Raw genomic sequence first — 21,134 nt, 5'->3', positions numbered from 1 at the left:
CAAGCAGCCAGAATGATTTTGTACGATGAACTATCACAGGCAACTAATGGATTTGATGAGAGTAATTTGCTTGGTAGGGGCAGTTTTGCCTGTGTTCAAAGGTTGACTTTCAAATGGGATGGTGGTTGCTGTCAAAGTGTTTAACTTGGATTTGGAATTAGGATCAAAGAGCTTCAGTGTAGAATGCTAGCAATGCGCAATTTGCGCCATCGAAATCTCATGAAGATCATATGTTGTTGTTCAAGTATAGATTACAAGCTTTTAGTGATGGAGTTCATGCCTAATGGGAGCCTTGAGAGATGGTTGTATTCTCATAACCATTGTTTGGACTTCTTGCAACGGCTAAATATAATGATAGATGTGGCATCTGCATTGGAGTATCTGCATCATGGATCTTCACCTATAGTGGTTCATTGTGATGTCAAACCTTGTAATGTCTGATTAGATGAAGACATGGTTGGCCATGTCAGCGACTTTGGCATTGCCAAATTGCTTGGCAAGGGACAATCCAAAGAATATACCAAGACCATGGCTACAGTTGGTTACATTGCACCGGGTAAGTGATGCTACACCAGATTATAATTTCCCTTTTAACTTTGGTCATTTGATTATAACCATATGCTTGATTAGTATGCATATACAATTGAAGATCATAAATCATTCACTGACCTTTTAGTAATAATTTGTAATCAAGGTTGAACTACAATGCTTCTTTAACTTTTTCTGTAGTAATTTTCATTAGTTCAGAAATTCACTTTCTGTTGCGGTGGTGGTATCTAAACATTTTGTTTCCAATTTTAGTGGCTTGTGTGTCACATATACTTGTTCTATAAACAAATATTTTATTTAAAATAACGAGGGTAATTTGAGTTGCAGAGTTTGGATCCAAAGGGATTATCTCTACAAAGGGAGATGCATACAGTTTTGGGATAATGCTGATGGAAACATTCACAAGAAAGAAGCCAACAGATGACTTGTTTGTTGCAGGATTAAGCATGAAAGGTTGGATTAGTGAATCATTGTCACATGCAATTGATCGAGTTGTGGATTCCAACTTGTTACAAGATGAAGGTCACCACCATGTTGATGACATAATAGCATCTACATCATCTATCTTGAAACTGGCCTTGAATTGTTGTGAGGATTTACCTGAAGAACGAATGAACATGAAAGATATTGCTGCATCACTGAACAAAGTTAAGGCCAAGTTTCTTAAAGCTAATGACAAGGATGTCGTTCGGTTTTGTAGAAAATGAACCACTTTATAATATGTTTAAATGTTTAGTACATTCCCTTTCTTTGCTTTTGAATTTTGGCCTCAGTAGAGTCTATATTTTTCTACATTAGGAACATAAGATGTTGCAATAATCATTATCAAAAGAGAGTCGGCAAATATAACTACAGAACATTTACAGTTATTAAGCTATAGGTGATTCAGGATTGATATATAAAGATTAAAGAATATAAAGGATGATCATGGCCATTTGCTAATTGATAATATATCAGTTGTAAGAAACATTCATTGTGTCACTTCAATACCAATTTCTGTAAACTAAGAAAAGAAAATCTGCGATGTTGAGCACTGTTGACATTTGACAAACTCAAGTAATAAAAAAAAAAAATAAACAGAAAAAGTGGTTCCAAAGTATAAAAATTGAAAATAAACAATCAGCATCTTGCATATCTACAAAATTTAAAGTAATATTAGTTCAATATTGATCAATAGCAGTATCATAATATCTCAACTTGCCTTACTCCATAATGCACATGTCGATGATTTCAATGACCTGAGACACCATAGTTATCAAAAGTAATAATCTGGAGAGGCACAAAAACCAAAACAGTAAAAACAGGGGGGCTCTAAAAGAGATAACTAGAACAGAAGGTATTAGTCACCCCAAAAGATTGCATATGGTGGCACAAATAAAAGCTTAACTTACATGCCTAAAAATGGCAATAATAATACAGAAGCACAGGCTTACCATATTAATGCAGTGGCTGGTTATTTGTGCGATGGAGAAGAAAGGAGAAGAGATTCAATTGGGGGTTAGGGTTTTTAACCTAAAATTAGGGACCAAATTGAGTCCAAAATGTTTACTAAGCCACGTCAGCTAGCCGTTGCACTGCTAACGTGTCACCAACGACGCCAGGTCAGCTTTCCGGTTGTGCCAGCTGGACGAAATTCATCGGAAGGACCACTATGAGTACCGGAGATCAACTTCAGGGACTCGATAAATTTTTAAGTTCAGGGATTACTTTGAGTCTCGAGGGTAACTTCAGGGACTACTTTGATACTTACCTCAAAGTTTCCAGAAAAAATCTACAGCTTGCATCCTAGTATTTCTCAAAAAGAACTCAAAACAACAAACACTTTTCATCAAAAACACAGAAAACCATTACAGTCTACCAAGCAAGAAGCATTCCCAAACATCAGGCACGCTAAGCAGAGACCATTAAAGATGCAACCTTTTTTAAAGAGCAGACAAAAGCAACCTTCAAATAAACGAGGAACAGATGTGGACAAGCGGTATCAAGAACGGAAACAACAAAAGACATGCAAAGCCCTAAAGGCACCTAGCAAAAGCAAAAAGGATCATGCAGAAGATAGAAAAACTCTCAGAAAGCACATTTCAACAAATATAGGGCGCAACGAATACAGAAAGATCCAAACTTTTTCAAAAAGAGGATCAAGATCAAAACCTCATCACAAAGCCAAAGTCAAAGAGAAGGCACAAAATGGACTAACCTGGAGACAGAAGAAGCTTCGAAAAAATGCAAGAACGGAAGTTGCCCAGGAAACCACCAAGCGACGCCGCAAATGCTAGGAAGCAGAAGCGCAAGCGAAAGATAGAGAGCGAAGAGAGAAGAGGAAAAAGTTTTGAAGAGGTTACAAGGAAAATAAAAGGAGAGAAACCGTTTTCTGAGTTTTCAAAATCAGAAGTAAAGAGCCTAGGGGAAACGGGGCAATTAATGCTCAAGTTAAAGAAGGCATTAAACCCTCGCACGTTCCCAAAAAAGTGCCGATATAAAAGTGCGCGTCTTTTAGAGGAAACGTTCTACATTCAAAGCTGCTACAAAAGAATCAACAAAATGCTTGAGTTCGGCTTCACCATAGAAAGACCGAAGTCAAGGACTCGACCTTAAAAAAGAAGACCGAGCTCAAGCAGGGGCACTGTTCATATCTTGGGTCGAGTTGTCCGACCCGGGATGTTCTACAGACAAAGCGACCGACCTCTTCAGGTCAGGACAATCCGACCTCTTCTCAAAGAGCTCGGTCAAGTCATGAGAAAGCCCAAACAATGGGCCCAAATAGAGGAACACGCCCCAGATCCTAAGGCAGCCCAAGCCTACAAGAGAAGGACGGTTCCCTTGAAGATAAGATGACCTTACTCATAAGATAAGATAAGATAAGATAACTAACTTATCCTATCCAAAAAGGTCACTCCACACCATTATAAATACACTGGAGCACCCAGGTATAACTCATACTCGGATTCTACTCAATACCTGCTTAATACCCTTGCTAACTTAAGCATCAGAGTCCCTTGCAGGTACCCCCCACCCTCCGGGAACGAAGGATTAGTACCATCACCAGGTCCAACAAGTCGGACACACCAGCTCCGGCCGCTATACACCTGCCGGATTTATCGACTCCGACCAACACAGAAGATCTCGACCGAGATCGACCTACAGTTTCAGGTAACCCTCGGAACACTAACTAAGCTCAAAATTAAACTAATTCTATGCTAACTAAGACAAGTAAAAATTTCAATGAAACCAAACTATAAACAAAGAGAAGGGTTTGAAAGATGTTACCATGGTGGGGTGTCTCCCACCTAACACTTTGGTTTATTGTCCTAAACTTGGACTTTTTGAGGAGCTCACATCAAGGAGGCTTGTGCTTCGATTCCTTCTTGATTTTCCACCCATGCTTGGTCTTTATTTGTCCTCCGGGGTCCCACACTTTGTTTGTTGACACCCTTCCTTGTTGATCTTCAAGCTTCTAATGGGGCGACCAACTTTTTAAATTCTCACCAAGGCTTCCAATTCTCCTTTGAAAATCATTCACTCGTGCCTTGCACCACCCTTGGGACTCAAATATTGAGTGTTCAACCCTAGTTAGCCTTAATCCACTATGTCCCCCAAACTTGATCTCTTTCTCGCTTTGCACTCCACAAAGAATTCTAAGTTGACCGTCCGTTTCCAACAAAGCATATTCATGTGGGCAAATAAAGTTAAGGGATGAGATTGTTACCCATTTAAATGGTGTGTCGGATGGTCGCTGATGCGGCGGAAATTGGTGAATTAAAAAATTATTAAAATATATACGTTGCAAGTATAGTTCTTAACTCACCAGAAATCCACTTATCAATTTAGAAAGGTGTCACAGGAATTTAAAATTAAAATACTGGGAGTATGAATCCCAGGTTGTCTCCCAACGAGTTGCAGAAAAGTGTGCTATTTTATTAATCAGATGTTTTCAGAAAGGTTTGAGTTGAGTAAACAGGAAATAAAATTAGAGAATTTGAATAATGTAAATAAAAGCCTTGACTGAGAGTTGATTAGTTGGAAGCCCCATTATTGTTGGATTACTCTCTAGATTGATTGATAATTAAAGGTTATCCTGTTTAGTTATCTCTTACTAGGTAAGGGAAAGTCAAACAAGTTGGAATGCTATGTCCGTTCTGATGACAAGTCATCATATACCCATTTTTCAAGCTAATTTCACTTGTTTTATTAGTCTTTATGCACTTTCTTGCATTTTAAGTAAGTGATTTGGAATGAAAATGCATAACTTCTTTAAATCAAACAACCACCATTAAATTGATGTTAACTCATGAGGTTTAAGCTAAATTTAATTGATTTTTAATTGATTTATAAGCCTTGTGAATTTAGTGATACTTTGATTGGTTGTTTTGATTATTTGAAGGTGAAGAAAAGAAGAAAAGAGGAAGCGTGGCTTAAGAAAGCGTGGCCCAAGAGATAAGAAGTGTGGCGCATAGAAGGAGGAAGCAAACATTGCCATCCACAAGGGCACACTGCCCTCCAGGAGAGCAACATAATGAACCAAGCCTTGAAAAGCAACATTGCCTTGCCCACAACAAGGGCGGAGCACAATTTGATGCTAAGGATCAAAGAGAGCAAAAACTCTGCCCTGCCCTCCTCAAGAGCAATATCGGGCTTCACCCAAGAAAAATTAAAAAGGAATTGCTTCATAATGCTTCCTATGGGTTTCGAACCCAAGGACAAAGAGGAAGGGAGTAGCGCTCAAGCACAATAAAATCAAGCAAAAAGTGGCTTGCTTTCATTCTCCATGAATCGAACATGGCACCATGAGGAAGTAAGGAACTAAGCATTACTTTGGAGCCAAGAAAACCAAAGAAAAAGAAGTAGCGTGTGCCTCCACCGAGTATCGAATGCGGGACTTCACCTTTGGCACATTGCCCTGCCCTCCACAAGGGCAGGGCAGCATTTCTTGGTGCATGGCGCAGCATCTTGGCACGGCCAGGACTTGAACTCTCGGCCAGCAGCAGCACGCACGGGCAGCAGAATCTGGCGCACCAAGAAAACTCTGCCCTGCCCTCCACAAGGGCAGGGCAGCATCCTGCAGCACCACACACACCAAGCACGCACGCAACAAGGGCCGCACGCACCATTTCCTGCCCTGCCCTCCACAAGGGCAGGGCAGCTCCTGGAAGCCACTTTTCTCATGGGCTGAAAATTGGAAAAAAATCCAATTTAATTCATTTCTTCACCAAATCAAAAGCCCATCCAAATACCAAAATCCAAGAATAGAAAGTGTATAAATAGGAGATAGTTTGATGTAATTAGGGAGCTTTTCTCTTACTTGGAACTTTTGAACCTTCTTTTGATTTTTGAATTCTGAGACTTGATTGAGAGCTAGGAACTGAGACTTGAGAGAATTAGGGAGGAGAATTGATCTCTCTTCTTCCTCGTTCTTGCTTGAGCACTTTTTACTTTTCTTGTTTTAGTCTTGGGTGTGAAGAATTGAGGAATTTCTGTCTCAATTTCCATTCAAGATCTCTTTAATTTCTCTTCTGCATAATTGAGTTCAATTACATTTCCTTTACTACTTCTTCTTTAATTTCTTGTTATTTGCTTTGTGAACTTGGATCTGGGAAGGCAATTGAGATCTAGACTTTGCTATCTAGTCTCTGGAGTCCTGAGATCCCATTTCCCCTTTTGGTTCTTCTGTGAACCCCTGCTGTAATTTAAATTCCCTTTCTGTTTGAGATCTAACCGAATTCAAATCATCTCTTGCTTTGATAATTGCTGCAATTTAATTTCCCTTGCTTACATTCTGAATCCCAGTCCTCAACTCCCTTCTTCCATTCAAGCAATTTATATTTCTTGCACTTTAAGTTACTGCAATTTACATTTCTTGCACTTTAAGTTTCAGTCATTTAATTTCTTATTCTTTAAGATTCAGCATCTTTACTTTCAGTTCTCTTTAATTTCTGAAATTCATCCCTCTCCCTTTACATTTCCTGCTATTTACTTACTGTTGGATACAAAATCACTCAACCAATATTTGATTCGCTTGACTAAATCAACCACTAAACTAAAATTGCTCAATCCTTCAATCCCTGTGGGATCGACCTCACTCCCGTGAGTTTTATTACTTGATGCGACCCGGTAAACTTGCCGGTGAGTTTTGTGTTGGATCGTTTTCCACACATCAAGTTTTTGGCGCCGTTGCCGGGGATTGAAATAAATTGACAATGATTAAGTGAAGTGGAGGTCTAGATCAAGCACTTTTTCTTTTCTGTTTCTTTAATTTTGACTAACACACTAACTGTTTGAATTTTTGCTTAAACTAACTAAAACTTCATTCTAGCAATAGATTGAAGTTTCACTGGTTTTCTGGATCTGTGTGTTTATTGTTGTGTGTTTGTATGTCAGGTACAGGAAGATCTTCCCCTATCCTCTCTGAAATTGACCAAAGAACTCTTCGAAGAATAAGAAGAGCTGAAAGAGGGAAGAACATCGTTGGAGAGGAAGAATCTGAGGAGGAATTCCATGAGATGGAAGGAGATCCATCAAATCCCAATTAACCAGAAGGAGGAGCCAACAATAACCCACAACAAAGAAGAGTACTGGCTTCCTACACATTTGCAAATGCTAGACACTGTGGGGGTAGCATTCTTACCCCTAATGTCAATGCAAACAACTTTGAACTAAAGCTACAACTCATCACGTTGGTCCAAAATAATTGCTCTTTTGGAGGAGGGCCATTGGAGGACCCAAATCAACATCTATCTACTTTCTTGAGGATCTGTGACACTGTCAAAACCAATGGTGTGCCTCCTGACAGCTACAAGTTATTGCTCTTTCCATTTTCTCTCAGGGACAAAGCCACTCAATGGCTAGAAACATTTCCAAAGGAGAGCATCAACACTTGGGATGATTTGGTGAGCAAGTTTCTTGCCAAATTTTATCCCCCTCAAAGGATCATAAGATTGAAGACTGAGGTGCAGACATTCACTCAAATGGAGGCTGAAAATTTATATGAAGCATGGGAAAGATATAAGGCACTGCTGAGGAAATGTCCACCAGAGATGTTCACTGAGTGGGACAAGCTGCAGAACTTCTATGAGGGACTTACTATGAAGGCTCAAGAAGCACTTGATCATTTAGCCGGAGGCTCATTACAACTCATGAAAACTACAGAGGAAGCTCAGAACCTCATTGATATGGTGGCTAACAACCAATATTTCTTTGCTCATCAAAGGCAATGCCAACCATCGCAAAGGAGAGGAGTAATGGAGTTGGAAGGAGTGGATTCAATCCTAGCTCAGAACAAAATGATGCAACAGCAAATTCAACAACAGTTTGAGCAAATGGCCAAAAGGATTGATAGTCTCCAAGTTGCAGCAGTCAACACAAGCCAGCCATTAACCACATGGGGGCAAAATGAAGAAATTCAAGAGGAGCAACAGCAAGAGCAAGTCCAATACATGCACAACCAAAATCCTGGAACAAATGAAGTCTATGGTGATACTTACAATCCTTCTTGGAAAAACCATCCCAACCTCAGATGGGGAGACAACCACAATCAAACTCAACAGCCATGGCAAAGGAACTCAAATAAAAACAATTGGAAAAACATAAACCAAAACAACCAGCCAAACACTAACCAAACCACATACAGAAAACCACAAAACACTTTTCCCAACTCTAACCATTATCCACCCAATAACCACCCAACTAACCAAAACACCTACCATCATCCATCAACACCCCAAAACCAACCAATCTCACAAGACTCTCAGAGAATTACTAATCTAGAGATGCTCATGGAGAAGATGATGAAGAACCAAGAATTGACAACAAAGAACCAAGAAGCTTCCATGAAGAGCCTAAAAAGGCAGATTGGACAAATCTCCAAGCAGATTTCTGTTGAAAAACCATCAAGCTCACTACCAAGTGACACCATTCCTAATCCAAAAGAGGAGTGCAAGGCAATACGGTTAAGGAGTGGAAAAATCATGCTGAAAGATGAAGAAGCCACCAAGAAGCCCAAGAAAGGTGACAAGAAACAAGTTGAAAAAGAGGCAGCCAATGATGAAGATACAACAGCAAGCAATCACCCTCAGAATCAACCTCAAGAAAAAGAAGATAGACAACAAAATCTGAAGAAGGGAAAGCAAATCATGGAAGAACCAAATCCAAGACAACATCAAGTGGAGAAAAACTTGACACCTCCACTGCCTTATCCTCAAAGATTCCACAAAGAGACAAAGGATCAACATTTCCACAAATTCCTTGAGACTTTCAAGAAGCTGGAAATCAACATACCTTTGGCTGAGGCATTGGAGCAAATGCCTCTATATGCCAAGTTCTTAAAGGAGCTCATCAACAAGAAAAGAGACTGGAATGAAAAGGAGACGGTAATGCTCAGTGAGGAATGTAGCGCTGTGCTACAAAAAGGAATTCCACCAAAGCTTAAAGATCCAGGGAGTTTTGTAGTATCATGCACCATAGGCAAATTAACATTGGACAAAGCTCTCTGTGATCTTGGAGCTAGGATCAACTTAATGCCCCTGTCCATGATGAGGAAGCTTGCTATAGAAGAACTCAAACCCACCAGGATGTCACTAGTCATGGCCGACAGATCAATCAAGACACCCAATGGAATTGTGGAAAATCTGTTAGTGAAGGTTGGGAAGTTTATCTTCCATGCGGATTTTGTGATCTTGGACACCGACGAGGAAAGAAACAATTCAATCATCTTGGGAAGACCATTTCTAGCAACTGCAAGAGCCATTATAGATGTGAAAAAAGGAGAAATGATCTTTAGAGTACACAATGAGCAAATGATCATAAATGTTTTCAAGTCAATGCAACACCTTCCTGAGCAAGAAGATTACCTGAGGGTGGATATGATAGAGAGTCTGGTGGAAGAAATATTAGATACTAATCAGCATGAGCAAGAGGAAGAGATGAATCAAGAGACAGTAGAGGAACACGCAGCTGAGATCTCTATTGACAATGAGGTGAAACTGAGCAAGAAGGAAGAAGTGCATAAACAAGAACTGAAGCCATTACCTACTCATCTCAAATATGCATTCCTTGGCACATCAGAAAGTTTTCCAGTGATCATCAATTCATCCCTGACAAAAAAAGAAGAAGGAGAGCTTCTTGATGTACTCAGAGCTCACAAGGATGCTTTAGGATGGACCATTGATGATCTGAAAGGCATTAGCCCTGCATTATGTATGCATAAAATTCTCTTGGAGGACAATTTCAAAGCAGTAGTTCAACCTCAGAGAAGATTAAATCCTGCAATGAAGGAAGTTGTTCAGAAGGAAGTAATGAAATTGTGGAATGCAGGGATAATATATCCTATCTCTGATAGCTCATGGATAAGCCCAGTCCAAGTGGTACCAAAGAAGGGTGGAATGACAGTCATTGTTAATGAGAAGAATGAACTCATTCCTACAAGAACTGTGACAGGATGGAGGATGTGTATTGATTATAGGAGGCTGAATGATGCCACACGCAAAGATCATTTCCCACTTCCTTTCATTGATCAGATGCTTGAAAGATTGGCCGGCCATGCTTACTATTGCTTCCTGGATGGCTATTCTGGGTATAATCAGATAGTGGTAGATCCAAAGGACCAAGAAAAGACTTCATTCACATGTCCATTTGGAGTTTTCGCTTATAGAAAAATGCCATTTGGACTATGCAATGCCCCAGCCACTTTTCAAAGGTGTATGCTCTCCATTTTTTCAGATATGGTTGAAAAGTTTTTAGAGGTTTTCATGGACGATTTTTCTGTTTTTGGTGACAATTTCAATACTTGCCTGAAACATCTAACTCTTGTTTTGAAATAGTGCCAAGAAACTAATCTGGTTTTGAACTGGGAAAAGTGCCATTTCATGGTGCCTGAGGGGATTGTTCTTGGTCACAAAGTTTCAAGAAAAGGGATAGAGGTTGACAAGGCAAAGGTGGAAATTATAGAGAAACTTCCCCCACCAACTAATGTGAAATCTGTTAGAAGTTTCTTGGGACATGCAGGATTTTATAGAAGGTTTATCAAGGATTTTTCTAAAATAGCTAAACCTTTGAGTAATCTGTTAATGATTGATAATCCTTTTGTTTTTGATGAAAACTGCCAGCACGCCTTTGAAACTTTAAAACACAAACTCACAACAGCACCAATTATCACGCCCCCAGATTGGGAATTACCTTTTGAACTCATGTGTGATGCAAGTGATATTGCAATTGGTGCTGTACTTGGACAAAAAAGGGGAAACTTGCATCATGTCATATATTATGCAAGTAAGGTGTTGAATGAGGCTCAAAAAAATTACACCACAACAGAGAAGGAATTGTTAGCTGTAGTTTATGCGTTTGATAAGTTTAGATCATACTTGATAGGATCTAAAATTGTGGTTTATACTGACCATGCTGCCCTCAAGTATTTGATGTCAAAGAAGGATGCTAAACCAAGATTTATCAGGTGGATACTACTTCTACAGGAGTTTGACATTGAGGTAAGGGATAGGAAAGGTATTGAAAACCGAGTTGCTGACCATTTGTCAAGGTTGCCACAAGAAACAATTCAAGAAGCCTCAAAACCTGTGAATGAAAGCTTCCCAGATAAACACCTTCTGCTGGTTCAACAAATACCGTGGTTCACTAACATAGCAAACTACAAAGTGGGGAGGAAGATACCTCAAGAATTCACTAAGCAACAAGTGAAGAAGCTAATCAATGAAGCGAGGAAGTTCTTGTGGGATGAACCTTATCTGTTCAAAAGATGTTCTGATGGAATAATTAGAAGATGTGTCCCTGAGAGTGAAATAAGAGATATATTGTGGCATTGCCATGGCTCAGCTTATGGTGGACATTTTGGTCCAGAAAGAACAGCTGCAAAGATATTGCAAAGTGGTTTCTATTGGCCAACTATCTTCATAGATGCCAGAGAGTTTGTCCACCAATGTAATGAATGCCAGAGAGCAGGAGGATTGACAAGAAGGAATGAGATGCCGCAGAATTTCATTTTGGAATTAGAATTATTTGATCTATGGGGCATTGATTTCATGGGACCCTTTCCCCCTTCCTATTCTTTCAGATATATATTGGTAGTAGTGGAGTATGTTTCAAAGTGGGTGGAAGCCATAGCCACAACTACCTGTGATGCACAAATTGTCCTTCAATTCCTCAAGAAGCACATTTTCACTAGATATGGAGTACCCAAGGGTCTTATCAGTGATGGTGGTGGTCATTTTTGTAACAAACAAATGGAGAAACTTCTTCATAAAGATGGAGTTATTCATAAAGTAGCCACACCATATCACCCTCAGACTAATGGGCAGGCTGAATTAGCAAACAGAGAATTGAAGAAAATCCTAGAGAAAACAGTAGGTAGCACAAGAAAGGATTGGGCTAGGAAGTTGGAAGATGCACTCTGGGCATACAGGACAGCTTTCAAAACTCCCATTGGGAAGTCCCCCTTCCAGCTATTATATGGCAAATCTTGTCACCTCCCTGTAGAGCTTGAACACAAAGCCTTTTGGGCTACTAAACTTCTAAACCTTGACTCTGAAGCAGCAGGGGAGAAAAGGTTGTTGTAGTTAAATGAGCTGTATGAATTTAGGCTAGAAGCCTATGAAAATACCAAGATATACAAGGAAAAGGCCAAGAGGTGGCATGACAGGAAGATTTTGAAGAAAGAATTCAAACCTGGACAACAAGTACTCTTGTACAACTCACGACTCAAGATATTCCCTGGCAAGCTTAAGTCTAAGTGGACTGGTCTATATTTGGTAACTAAGGTCTTTCCTTATGGGAGTATTGAATTGCTAGACGAAGCAACAAAGAGTCGATTCACAGCAAATGGTCACAGAGCAAAGTTATACCTAGGAGGACAATGGGACAAGGAAAAAGAGGTTCAGAACCTAAATCCTTCTTGAAGTAAAAACAGAAGATGTCAAGCTAGTGACAATAAAGAAGCGCTTGTTGGGAGGCAACCCAACCTGAGGTAGTTTTCTTTCATAGCTTTTTCAATAAAAATGTTGAATAATTGGTATGCATTACAAGGAGCTAAGTTTGGTGTTTCACACCAAAATAATTTAAGGGAGAATGAAAGATTCTAAGTTTGGTGTTCCACCAAAAATCTCATTTATAAACACATTCTCACCTCTTACAAAGTGCTAGCTCCAAGCAATCAAACGAATTATCCAACTATCTAATTGCTTTCTAGCTTTAATTTCATAACCTTTAGCAAGGACACAAGGTTTCACATATGGTTAACTTGTTGTATCAGAGGCAATGGCAAACAATTAAGTTTGGTGTCCCCAACACCTAAATAAATCTGAGAGCCACACTCAATTTATGCATACTAACTGTAAAGGGCTTGAGAAACAAGCAACTTTGAGAATTATGCAGGACATGAGTCAACAATTGAAGATATTGTGCATCTTAACTCAAAGAAAACACAATAGAAGGAAGAATTAAAGGGCTGCAACTTCAAAGGTTGTATCTAAACTTGATCCTTGCTGCTGTGAATTGTTTTGGACATGGAAACCATTGTATTTCTTGCTGAAGTGTTCATCTAGTTGCAAGTGAAGTTGTTTGATTAAGTATGATAATCTGCATAATGCTTGTCATTCATCACTTAGCTTTAAATTTTGTTTTGTTTCCCATTTGCTTGAATAAAAGAGAAATATTTGAATTAGAAAATAAATATCCAATGTTGCATAAGTTAGAATGGAAGTTAATGGTGGTGTATGTGTTTGATTAAATGCATAACTCATGAAAGAATTGCTGCATAGTATCATTTTCATTGAAGTGTGAGCTAGCTTGCTGTTATAAAGGTTCTTATCAATAAAGAAAAAAACCCTTGAGAATAGAAGAAAATAAAACAGAAAGAAAAGGAAGAAGAAAAAGCCAATGTGGCAAGAAAAACAAAGAATAAAGGTTGGACACCAATCGCTTGGACCCTAGGACACATGCCTGTGGTGTTCTTGTACTAGGATATGCTTGGATAAGTAAATTCTGAGGGGTATTTCAAAACCCGGTCACTTAGATCAACTGATTTGGGATGGCCAATTGAAAGTCCACAATAAAGAGCAACCTAGATACAGAACATTTAGTTATCCAAAGAGATGCTGGGCATCAATGATCCTAGGAGGAAATAGTGAGCCATGTGTCTGTGGTGGAAAGATGTTGAGTAAAAATAAAGCCAAAGGCTACTACTGCAACATTAGACACCAAGCCTCCAAAAGAATAATAAGCTTGTTAAGCAATATGAGAAAAGAAAAGTTAGCAAGGGAGCAAAGAAAGAATAAACCCTATAACAGCAAGTTTAGTAAGCCTTTGAGGAAAAATGCATATTATGTAACAGCAACAATAATTGAGTTATCATTGTCTGCATAAAAACTCCATGAATCAAGTTCTGCTATATGCCTAATAAGGATATGTTTTCTTTTCTTGTTCATTTCATTTTCTCTTAGTTTTGATACTTGCTTGGGGACAAGCAAGATTTAAGTTTGGTGTTGTGATGACAAGTCATCATATACCCATTTTTAAGCTAATTTCACTTGTTTTATTAGTCTTTATGCACTTTCTTGCATCTTAAGTAAGTGATTTGGAATGAAAATGCATAACTTCTTTAAATCAAACAACCACCATTAAATTGATGTTAACTCATGAGGTTTAAGCTAAATTTAATTGATTTTTAATTGATTTATAAGCCTTGTGAATTTAGTGATACTTTGATTGGTTGTTTTGATTATTTGAAGGTGAAGAAAAGAAGAAAAGAGGAAGCGTGGCTTAAGAAAGCATGGCCCAAGAGATAAGACGTGTGGCGCATAGAAGGAGGAAGCAAACATTGCCCTCCACAAGGGCACACTGCCCTCTAGGAGAGCAACATAATGAACCAAGCCTTGAAAAGCAACATTGCCCTGCCCACAACAAGGGCGGAGCACAATTTGATGCTAAGGATCAAAGAGAGCAAAAACTCTGCCCTGCCCTCCTCAAGAGCAATATCGGGCTTCACCCAAGAAAAATTAAAAAGGAATTGCTTCATAATGCTTCCTATGGGTTTCGAACCCAAGGACAAAGAGGAAGGGAGTAGCGCTCAAGCACAATAAAATCAAGCAAAAAGTGGCTTGCTTTCATTCTCCATGAATCGAACATGGCACCATGAGGAAGTAAGGAACTAAGCGTTACTTTGGTGCCAAGAAAACCAAAGAAAAAGAAGCAGCATGTGCCTCCACCGAGTATCGAACGTGGGACTTCACCTTTGGCACATTGCCCTGCCCTCCACAAGGGCAGGGCAGCATTTCTTGGTGCATGGCGCAGCATCTTGGCACGGCCAGGACTTGAACTCTCGGCCAGCAGCAACACGTACGGGCAGCAGAATCTGGCGCACCAAGAAAACTCTTCCCTGCCCTCCACACACACCAAGCATGCACGCAACAAGGGCCGCACGCATCATTTCCTGCCCTGCCCTCCACAAGGGCAGGGCAACCTCCTGGAAGCCACTTTTCTCATGGGCTGAAAATTGGAAAAAAAATCCAATTTAATTCATTTCTTCACCAAATCAAAAGCCCATCCAAATACCAAAATCCAAGAATAGAAAGTGTATAAATAGGAGATAGTTTGATGTAATTAGGGAGCTTTTCTCTTACTTGGAACTTTTGAACCTTCTTTTGATTTTTGAATTCTGAGACTTGATTGAGAGCTAGGAACTGAGACTTGAGAGAATTGGGGAGGAGAATTGATCTCTCTTCTTCCTCGTTCTTGCTTGAGCACTTTTTACTTTTCTTGTTTGAGTCTTGGGTGTGAAGAATTGAGGAATTTCTGTCTCAATTTCCATTCAAGATCTCTTTAATTTCTCTTCTGCATAATTGAGTTCAATTACATTTCCTTTACTACTTCTCCTTTAATTTCTTGTTAATTGCTTTGTGAACTTGGATCTGGGAAGGCAATTGAGATCTAGACTTTGCTATCTAGTCTCTGGAGTCCTGAGATCCCATTTCCCCTTTTGGTTCTTCTGTGAACCCCTGCTGCAATTTAAATTCCCTTTCTGTTTGAGATCTAACCGAATTCAAATCATCTCTTGCTTTGATAATTGCTGCAATTTAATTTCCCTTGCTTACATTCTGAATCCCAGTCCTCAACTCCCTTCTTCCATTCAAGCAATTTATATTTCTTGCACTTTAAGTTTCTGCAATTTACATTTCTTGCACTTTAAGTTTCAGTCATTTAATTTCTTGTTCTTTAAGATTCAGCATCTTTACTTTCAGTTCTCTTTAATTTCTGAAATTCATCCCTCTCCCTTTACATTTCCTGCTATTTACTTACTGTTGGATACAAAATCACTCAACCAATATTTGATTCACTTGACTAAATCAACCACTAAACTAAAATTGCTCAATCCTTCAATCCCTGTGGGATTGACCTCACTCCCGTGAGTTTTATTACTTGATGCGACCCGGTACACTTGCCGGTGAGTTTTATGTTGGATCGTTTTCCACACATCACATTCACAAGTTGTAACCCACTTAATTAAAAGGGATTGGTGTTAGTGACTAGAGGGCAATCCAACAATAAACCCAATTACAATCTTTCTTTTAAGCCTTCCAACTCAAGGGTTCCTTTCAATCAACTCCCCATCAAGTTAGGGAACTACTCGCTCATTGTGAATGTAAAATTCATAACATATGAAAGGGAATTGAAGAAAGATATTGTAAATTAAAATCAAAATAATCAATTAAAAATAAAAATAATCCTTGTATTAAATAATCCTAAAAATATTCCAATGGTAAAATTAACAAAGCAAAGGACATGGAAGAGTAAAGCCAAGTAAAGAAAACGAACTAGAATGACGAAGTCTTGATGAGGTAATAACTCTTCTTAGTATCCCAATGCAAAAAGTGGTAGAAAAATAAAATTCTAAGAACTATCAATGTCTCAAGAGAGAAAACCTAGAGGAGGAGTAAAAACTAGATCTAAAACTAAAACTGTGTAGAATGAATTGTTGTTCTGGTTTCTGCATGTTCTCTGGCTCTAGTCTGCTGTTCTGGGCCAAAAACTGGGTCAAAATAAGGTCCAGAATGGCCCCCAGCGAATTCTGCAGATTATGCAGATCGCGCTCGTCACGCGATCGCGTCATCCATGCGGAGGCGTCATTCGCATTTTTCCCTGCCACGTGTTCGCGTCGTCCACGCTTCCGCGTCACGTGTGCTTTTCCAATCCACGCGGTCGCGTGAGCCATGCGGCCGCGTCACTGCGATTTCTCCTCTTTCGCGTGAACGCATGAGCTCTGCGGCCACGTCACTTCTCGCTAGTTATCTCCTCACTTTCTCATGTTCCTTCCATTTTTGCTAGCTTCCTTTCCAATCTCCAACTCATTCATGCCCTATAAAGCCTGAAACACTTAACACACAGATTACGGCATCGAATGGAATAAAGGAGAATTAAAATGCATAATTAAAAGTATCTAGGAAGCAGTTTTCAATCATGTAATAATTTTAGGAAGGAAATATAAATGCTTGCTAAATTAATGAATAAGTGGGTAAGGATCATGATAAAACCATACAATTAAACACAATATAAACCATAAAATAGTGGTTTATCAACCTCCCCACACTTAAATATTAGCATGTCCTCATGCTTAACTGAAGGAGATAAGATAAATAAGTATGAACATGTAGAGACTCATGCAATGCAATACAACCTATATATATGAATGCAGCTATATGATTCTTACCCACTTGATCAAAAGTAAATAAGTTCTTCAAAACAATTACAAATCAAATTCCACTAATTCTACCATTATACAGTAAGACAGATAAAAGTGCAAGAAGATAGCTCATGAAAGCAGGGAACATGGAGATTCAAGCATTGAACCCTCACTGATGATGTATGTATGCTCTAATCTCTCTAGTGTATAGGGTAATCACTCTATCCTTCTCTAATCATGCTCTCTAACTTTTGTTCTTCTCCTAACCAATCAACAACAGTTAATATACCAATGCAAACATCATGAGGTCTTTTCAAGGTTGTAATGGGGCCAAGGTAAGGGTAGGGATACATATATTGTTAAGTGAGCTTATAAATTGAATTTTTAATTAACCCAAGCTTTAACCCAACCTATATATTTTATATAGTCTTAGAATTCATACCTAGCTACCCAGAATTCCCTTTTACATTCCATACTCATGTATCAATTTTTTTTTTATTTTTATCATTTGTGCATTGATCTTTGAATTCTCAATTCAGCATTGGGGTAATTTTGTCCCCTTATTTATTTAATGATTTTTTTTATTTATCAATGCACATAGATTTTTAATTCTTATAGTTTCACATGAGTAGGTATCCAAATTCCCATTGTATTATCATGACACATTCCCTTAATAACTTTTGTTCCCACAATTTCCCATACTTAACTAACATACACAATTCTATCTTAAGCTAACCAAAGATTCAATTTGGGATATACAATTGTTTTCCGCTTAAGGCTAATAATGTGGTAAAATATAGAACAAATGGGATTTAAAGGCTCAAAGTGGTTAGCAAAGGTAATTGAAAAGGGTAGGCTTAATTTGGATAAGTGAGTTTAAACAAATAATGGACTCAATCATATGCAAGCATACAAACATAATAAATATTGGACATATAGGATGAAACAAAATATAGATTACAATCATAGAGAAGTAAACACACAAGAATAAAATAATTATGGTTAAATAATGTAACCATGCATAAAGGCTCAAATCTTCACAGGTTGTGTGTTCTTTAGCTCAAACATCAAGTTTCAAATACAACTTCAAGCAGATTTATCATAAAAATTTTTTTAATTAAAATTAGTGAAATTTTGTTCCAAAGATAGAGTCTTAGAAGAAACTTATTGTCTTTCCAATCAAGTAGAACATGCATGCAACTAACCTCCTATTCTATAAAAGAAAGAAAATCTAACTAAAATATCCTAATTTATTGGTGCTAGGGAAGAGAAATTACCTTCAAAAGTCAGGTACTGACCGACCTCCCCACACTTAATGCTTTGCACCGTCCTCGGTGCCATCTGTCAGGAACAGTGGTGGGCTGGTGGCAGTGTCTCCACAGTCGGGACCGTCGTGGCTCCCTATGCTGGTGAAAGAAGTGGAGTCCGGAGTCCCTGTGCTGCAGCATCCTCTGTGGACTGGCTGGTAGTGGCAAGTTGTGGCCTAAGATATCTCCCGTTAGGGACATACTGATCATCCCATGGAAGAATGGCTTTGGTGTCTCCAGCTCTGTAGGATACTTCGGCTACTGAGATAAGATCAGAGACCAATGCGGGAAAAGGTAGGTTGCCCGCGATCTGCACATGTTCCATAGCATTCCGGATATGTCTTGGTAAATTAAGAGGCTGGTCTGTGAGGATGCACCATAGTAGAACGGCCATGTCTGTGGTGAAGGAGGACTCATGAGTACTCGGGAAGACGTAATGGGACATAATCTGTGCCCATACGTGAGCCTCTAAGGTGAGTGCAAAAGCCGAGATTCCCTTAGGATGGGAACGATGGTATCCGAAGATCCATTTACTTCCAGGTCAAGCGATAACTCTGAGAACAGCGTCCCAGTCAAAGGTGTATGCCTGGCGCTTGATTACGACTTTCTGAAAGGCGTCCAATCCTTCTGGAGCATGTGGGAGATCTAAGGCTTGCTGTATGGCCTCTTTTGTAATGGGGACTTGCTTCTGGCATAAATAGATGGACTGCAGAGTCGGCAGGTGGAAGTTGGAGTAGAACTCAACAACCCAAGAAAGATTAACCTGTCGTGGCTGTCTCTGTAAGAATCCCCAATGTCTTTGTGCAATTTGTGGCTCAACAAATTTAGCGATACGAGGCGGAAGGATAAGAAGGTGTTCATTGTTGTAATTTCGAGCTGCCAGAATAGGAAACATCTGCTCACAGTAGCGATTTGGGAATCGTGAAGTGTCCTTGGTTGAGAAGGCTCTCTCCTTTTCATCAACCTTGATAATCCTTTTAATTCTTTTTGTTGAGGGCTTGACTGCAGTTGAAGAAGGTCCTGCCACTAATGCTCTCTTCGTTCCTTTCCTTGACGTGGGTTTAGGGGTAGCTTTCTCTTTGCCTCTCTTGGTGGCCATTCTGAAAAAGGGAAGAGAAAGTAAGTTAACTCCAAAGAAATAAAGCAAGGAAGGGGATAAAGTGAGTGAAAATCAGTGCACGGTAAAGATGAATGAAATAAACACATGGTCATGACAACATGTGAAAAGATCAAGAAAGGGAATAGAATAAGTGCACGATAGGGAAGTAGACGCAAGATGTTTATTGGCATGCCGGCAAGGGCATGAGTAGCATAGATCAAGCATCACTTCGTAACAAACTATCACGTTTGTATTGGCAATTAAATTCAGTTAATAAAATAGTAAAGGGAATTTGTGAAAAACATGCTTTGAATAGTAGAAAGTATAATAGAGAAGTGCATAATGCCATACGGGCTTTTTGACAAACACATAGCATGCATGGTAAATAAGGTATAGAAAGTATTAAGGAAAACATGCAAGCAACTCTTTAAAGAAAATAATATATAATTGCCAAATAATTTGCAACAATCCACAAGCATATAATGAGGAATAATGACTCAAATAAATTTCTAACACCATGTAAAAAGGAAAGAAGAAGAAAGAAAATATGGATAATGAAAAGAAAAAGAAAAGAAAAGAAAATAACATATAAAATAAGAAGAATGATAGAAAAGGAAGGAGGGAAGAAGAAAATAAAACCTTGTTAATGGAGGTGAGAAAGAGAGAGAGTGAAAGGTGAGATGGAAGGAAGAAGGGAGAAGGAAGAAATAAGGAGGGAAAAGAAAAATTAGGATTTGGAGAAGAGAAAGATAAGATATTTTGGCAATTTAGGTTGAGCTGTGCGGCGCAAGTGAGGCGGCCGTGTGGGGCACGCGTTCGCATGATTGCGATTTAGTTTAGTTGATGCGGTCGCGTCGGTGACGCGGTCGAGTGGCCCATATTGTGCTTCTGGCGCGAGGGCAGCCTCGCGCCTGCACAACTCTCTGTTTGAAATTATATATTTGCCAAATTTGGGGTGACGCGATCGCGTGGGACATGCGATCGCGTGAGTGTGCTTCAGAAAGGAATGACGCGGACGCGTCGGCGATGCGGTCGCGTGATAGGGATTGTGCGTCCAGCATCAATCCAGCACCACTCTCGCACAATAATTCATCGTGCACCCTTTTTTACGTCGAAAATCAGGGCACGCGGCCACGTGGGGCACGCGGTCGCGTGGGAGGCTATTATTCCCATGTGACGCGAACGCGTCAGCGATGCGGTCGCGTGGGACGATTTGTGCCACTGGCACGCCTCCAGCCACGCACCAGCGTGACTCTCTGTTTGTTTTTATTTTCGCCCATCTCCTTGCGACGTGGACGCGTCGCTGATGCGGTCGCGTCGCGTGGCATTTTTTTTTGAAAAAGTATGCAAATGCAGATGCACGAAATATGCTGATAAAGAGAGGAGATATTAAGTAGAAAAATGAAAAATAAAGAAAAGAACGATCATACCATGGTGGGTTGTCTCCCACCTAGCACTTTGCTTTAACGTCCGTAAGTTGGACGCTCCACTAGCTCAATCTTCT

General features: G+C 39.5%; 1 protein-coding gene across 1 annotated transcript; it reads left to right on the top strand.

The window, feature by feature from the left end:
- Positions 1 to 453: 453 nt before the first annotated feature.
- LOC140183477 (probable LRR receptor-like serine/threonine-protein kinase At3g47570) lies at positions 454 to 1,256 on the top strand. The gene is made up of 2 exons (XM_072231921.1): positions 454 to 556; positions 877 to 1,256. The coding sequence occupies exons 1-2, from the start codon at positions 454 to 456 to the stop codon at positions 1,254 to 1,256; spliced, it is 483 nt and encodes a 160-aa protein (XP_072088022.1).
- Positions 1,257 to 21,134: the final 19,878 nt, after the last annotated feature.

Source organism: Arachis hypogaea, chromosome 1 (genome assembly GCF_003086295.3).
Source record: "Arachis hypogaea cultivar Tifrunner chromosome 1, arahy.Tifrunner.gnm2.J5K5, whole genome shotgun sequence".
Taxonomy (NCBI): Eukaryota; Viridiplantae; Streptophyta; class Magnoliopsida; order Fabales; family Fabaceae; genus Arachis; species Arachis hypogaea.
Note: the sequence above shows the minus strand (reverse complement) of the source record. Positions and strands in the feature narration are given on the sequence as shown.

Bases quoted from the DNA above. Each gene is read 5' to 3' on its own strand.
- LOC140183477 (XM_072231921.1), top strand. From the start codon at position 454: ATGGTTGGCCATGTCAGCGACTTTGGCATTGCCAAATTGCTTGGCAAG. The intron at 557-876 runs GTAAGTGATGCT...TTTGAGTTGCAG, and splicing joins AGTTGGTTACATTGCACCGG to AGTTTGGATCCAAAGGGATT.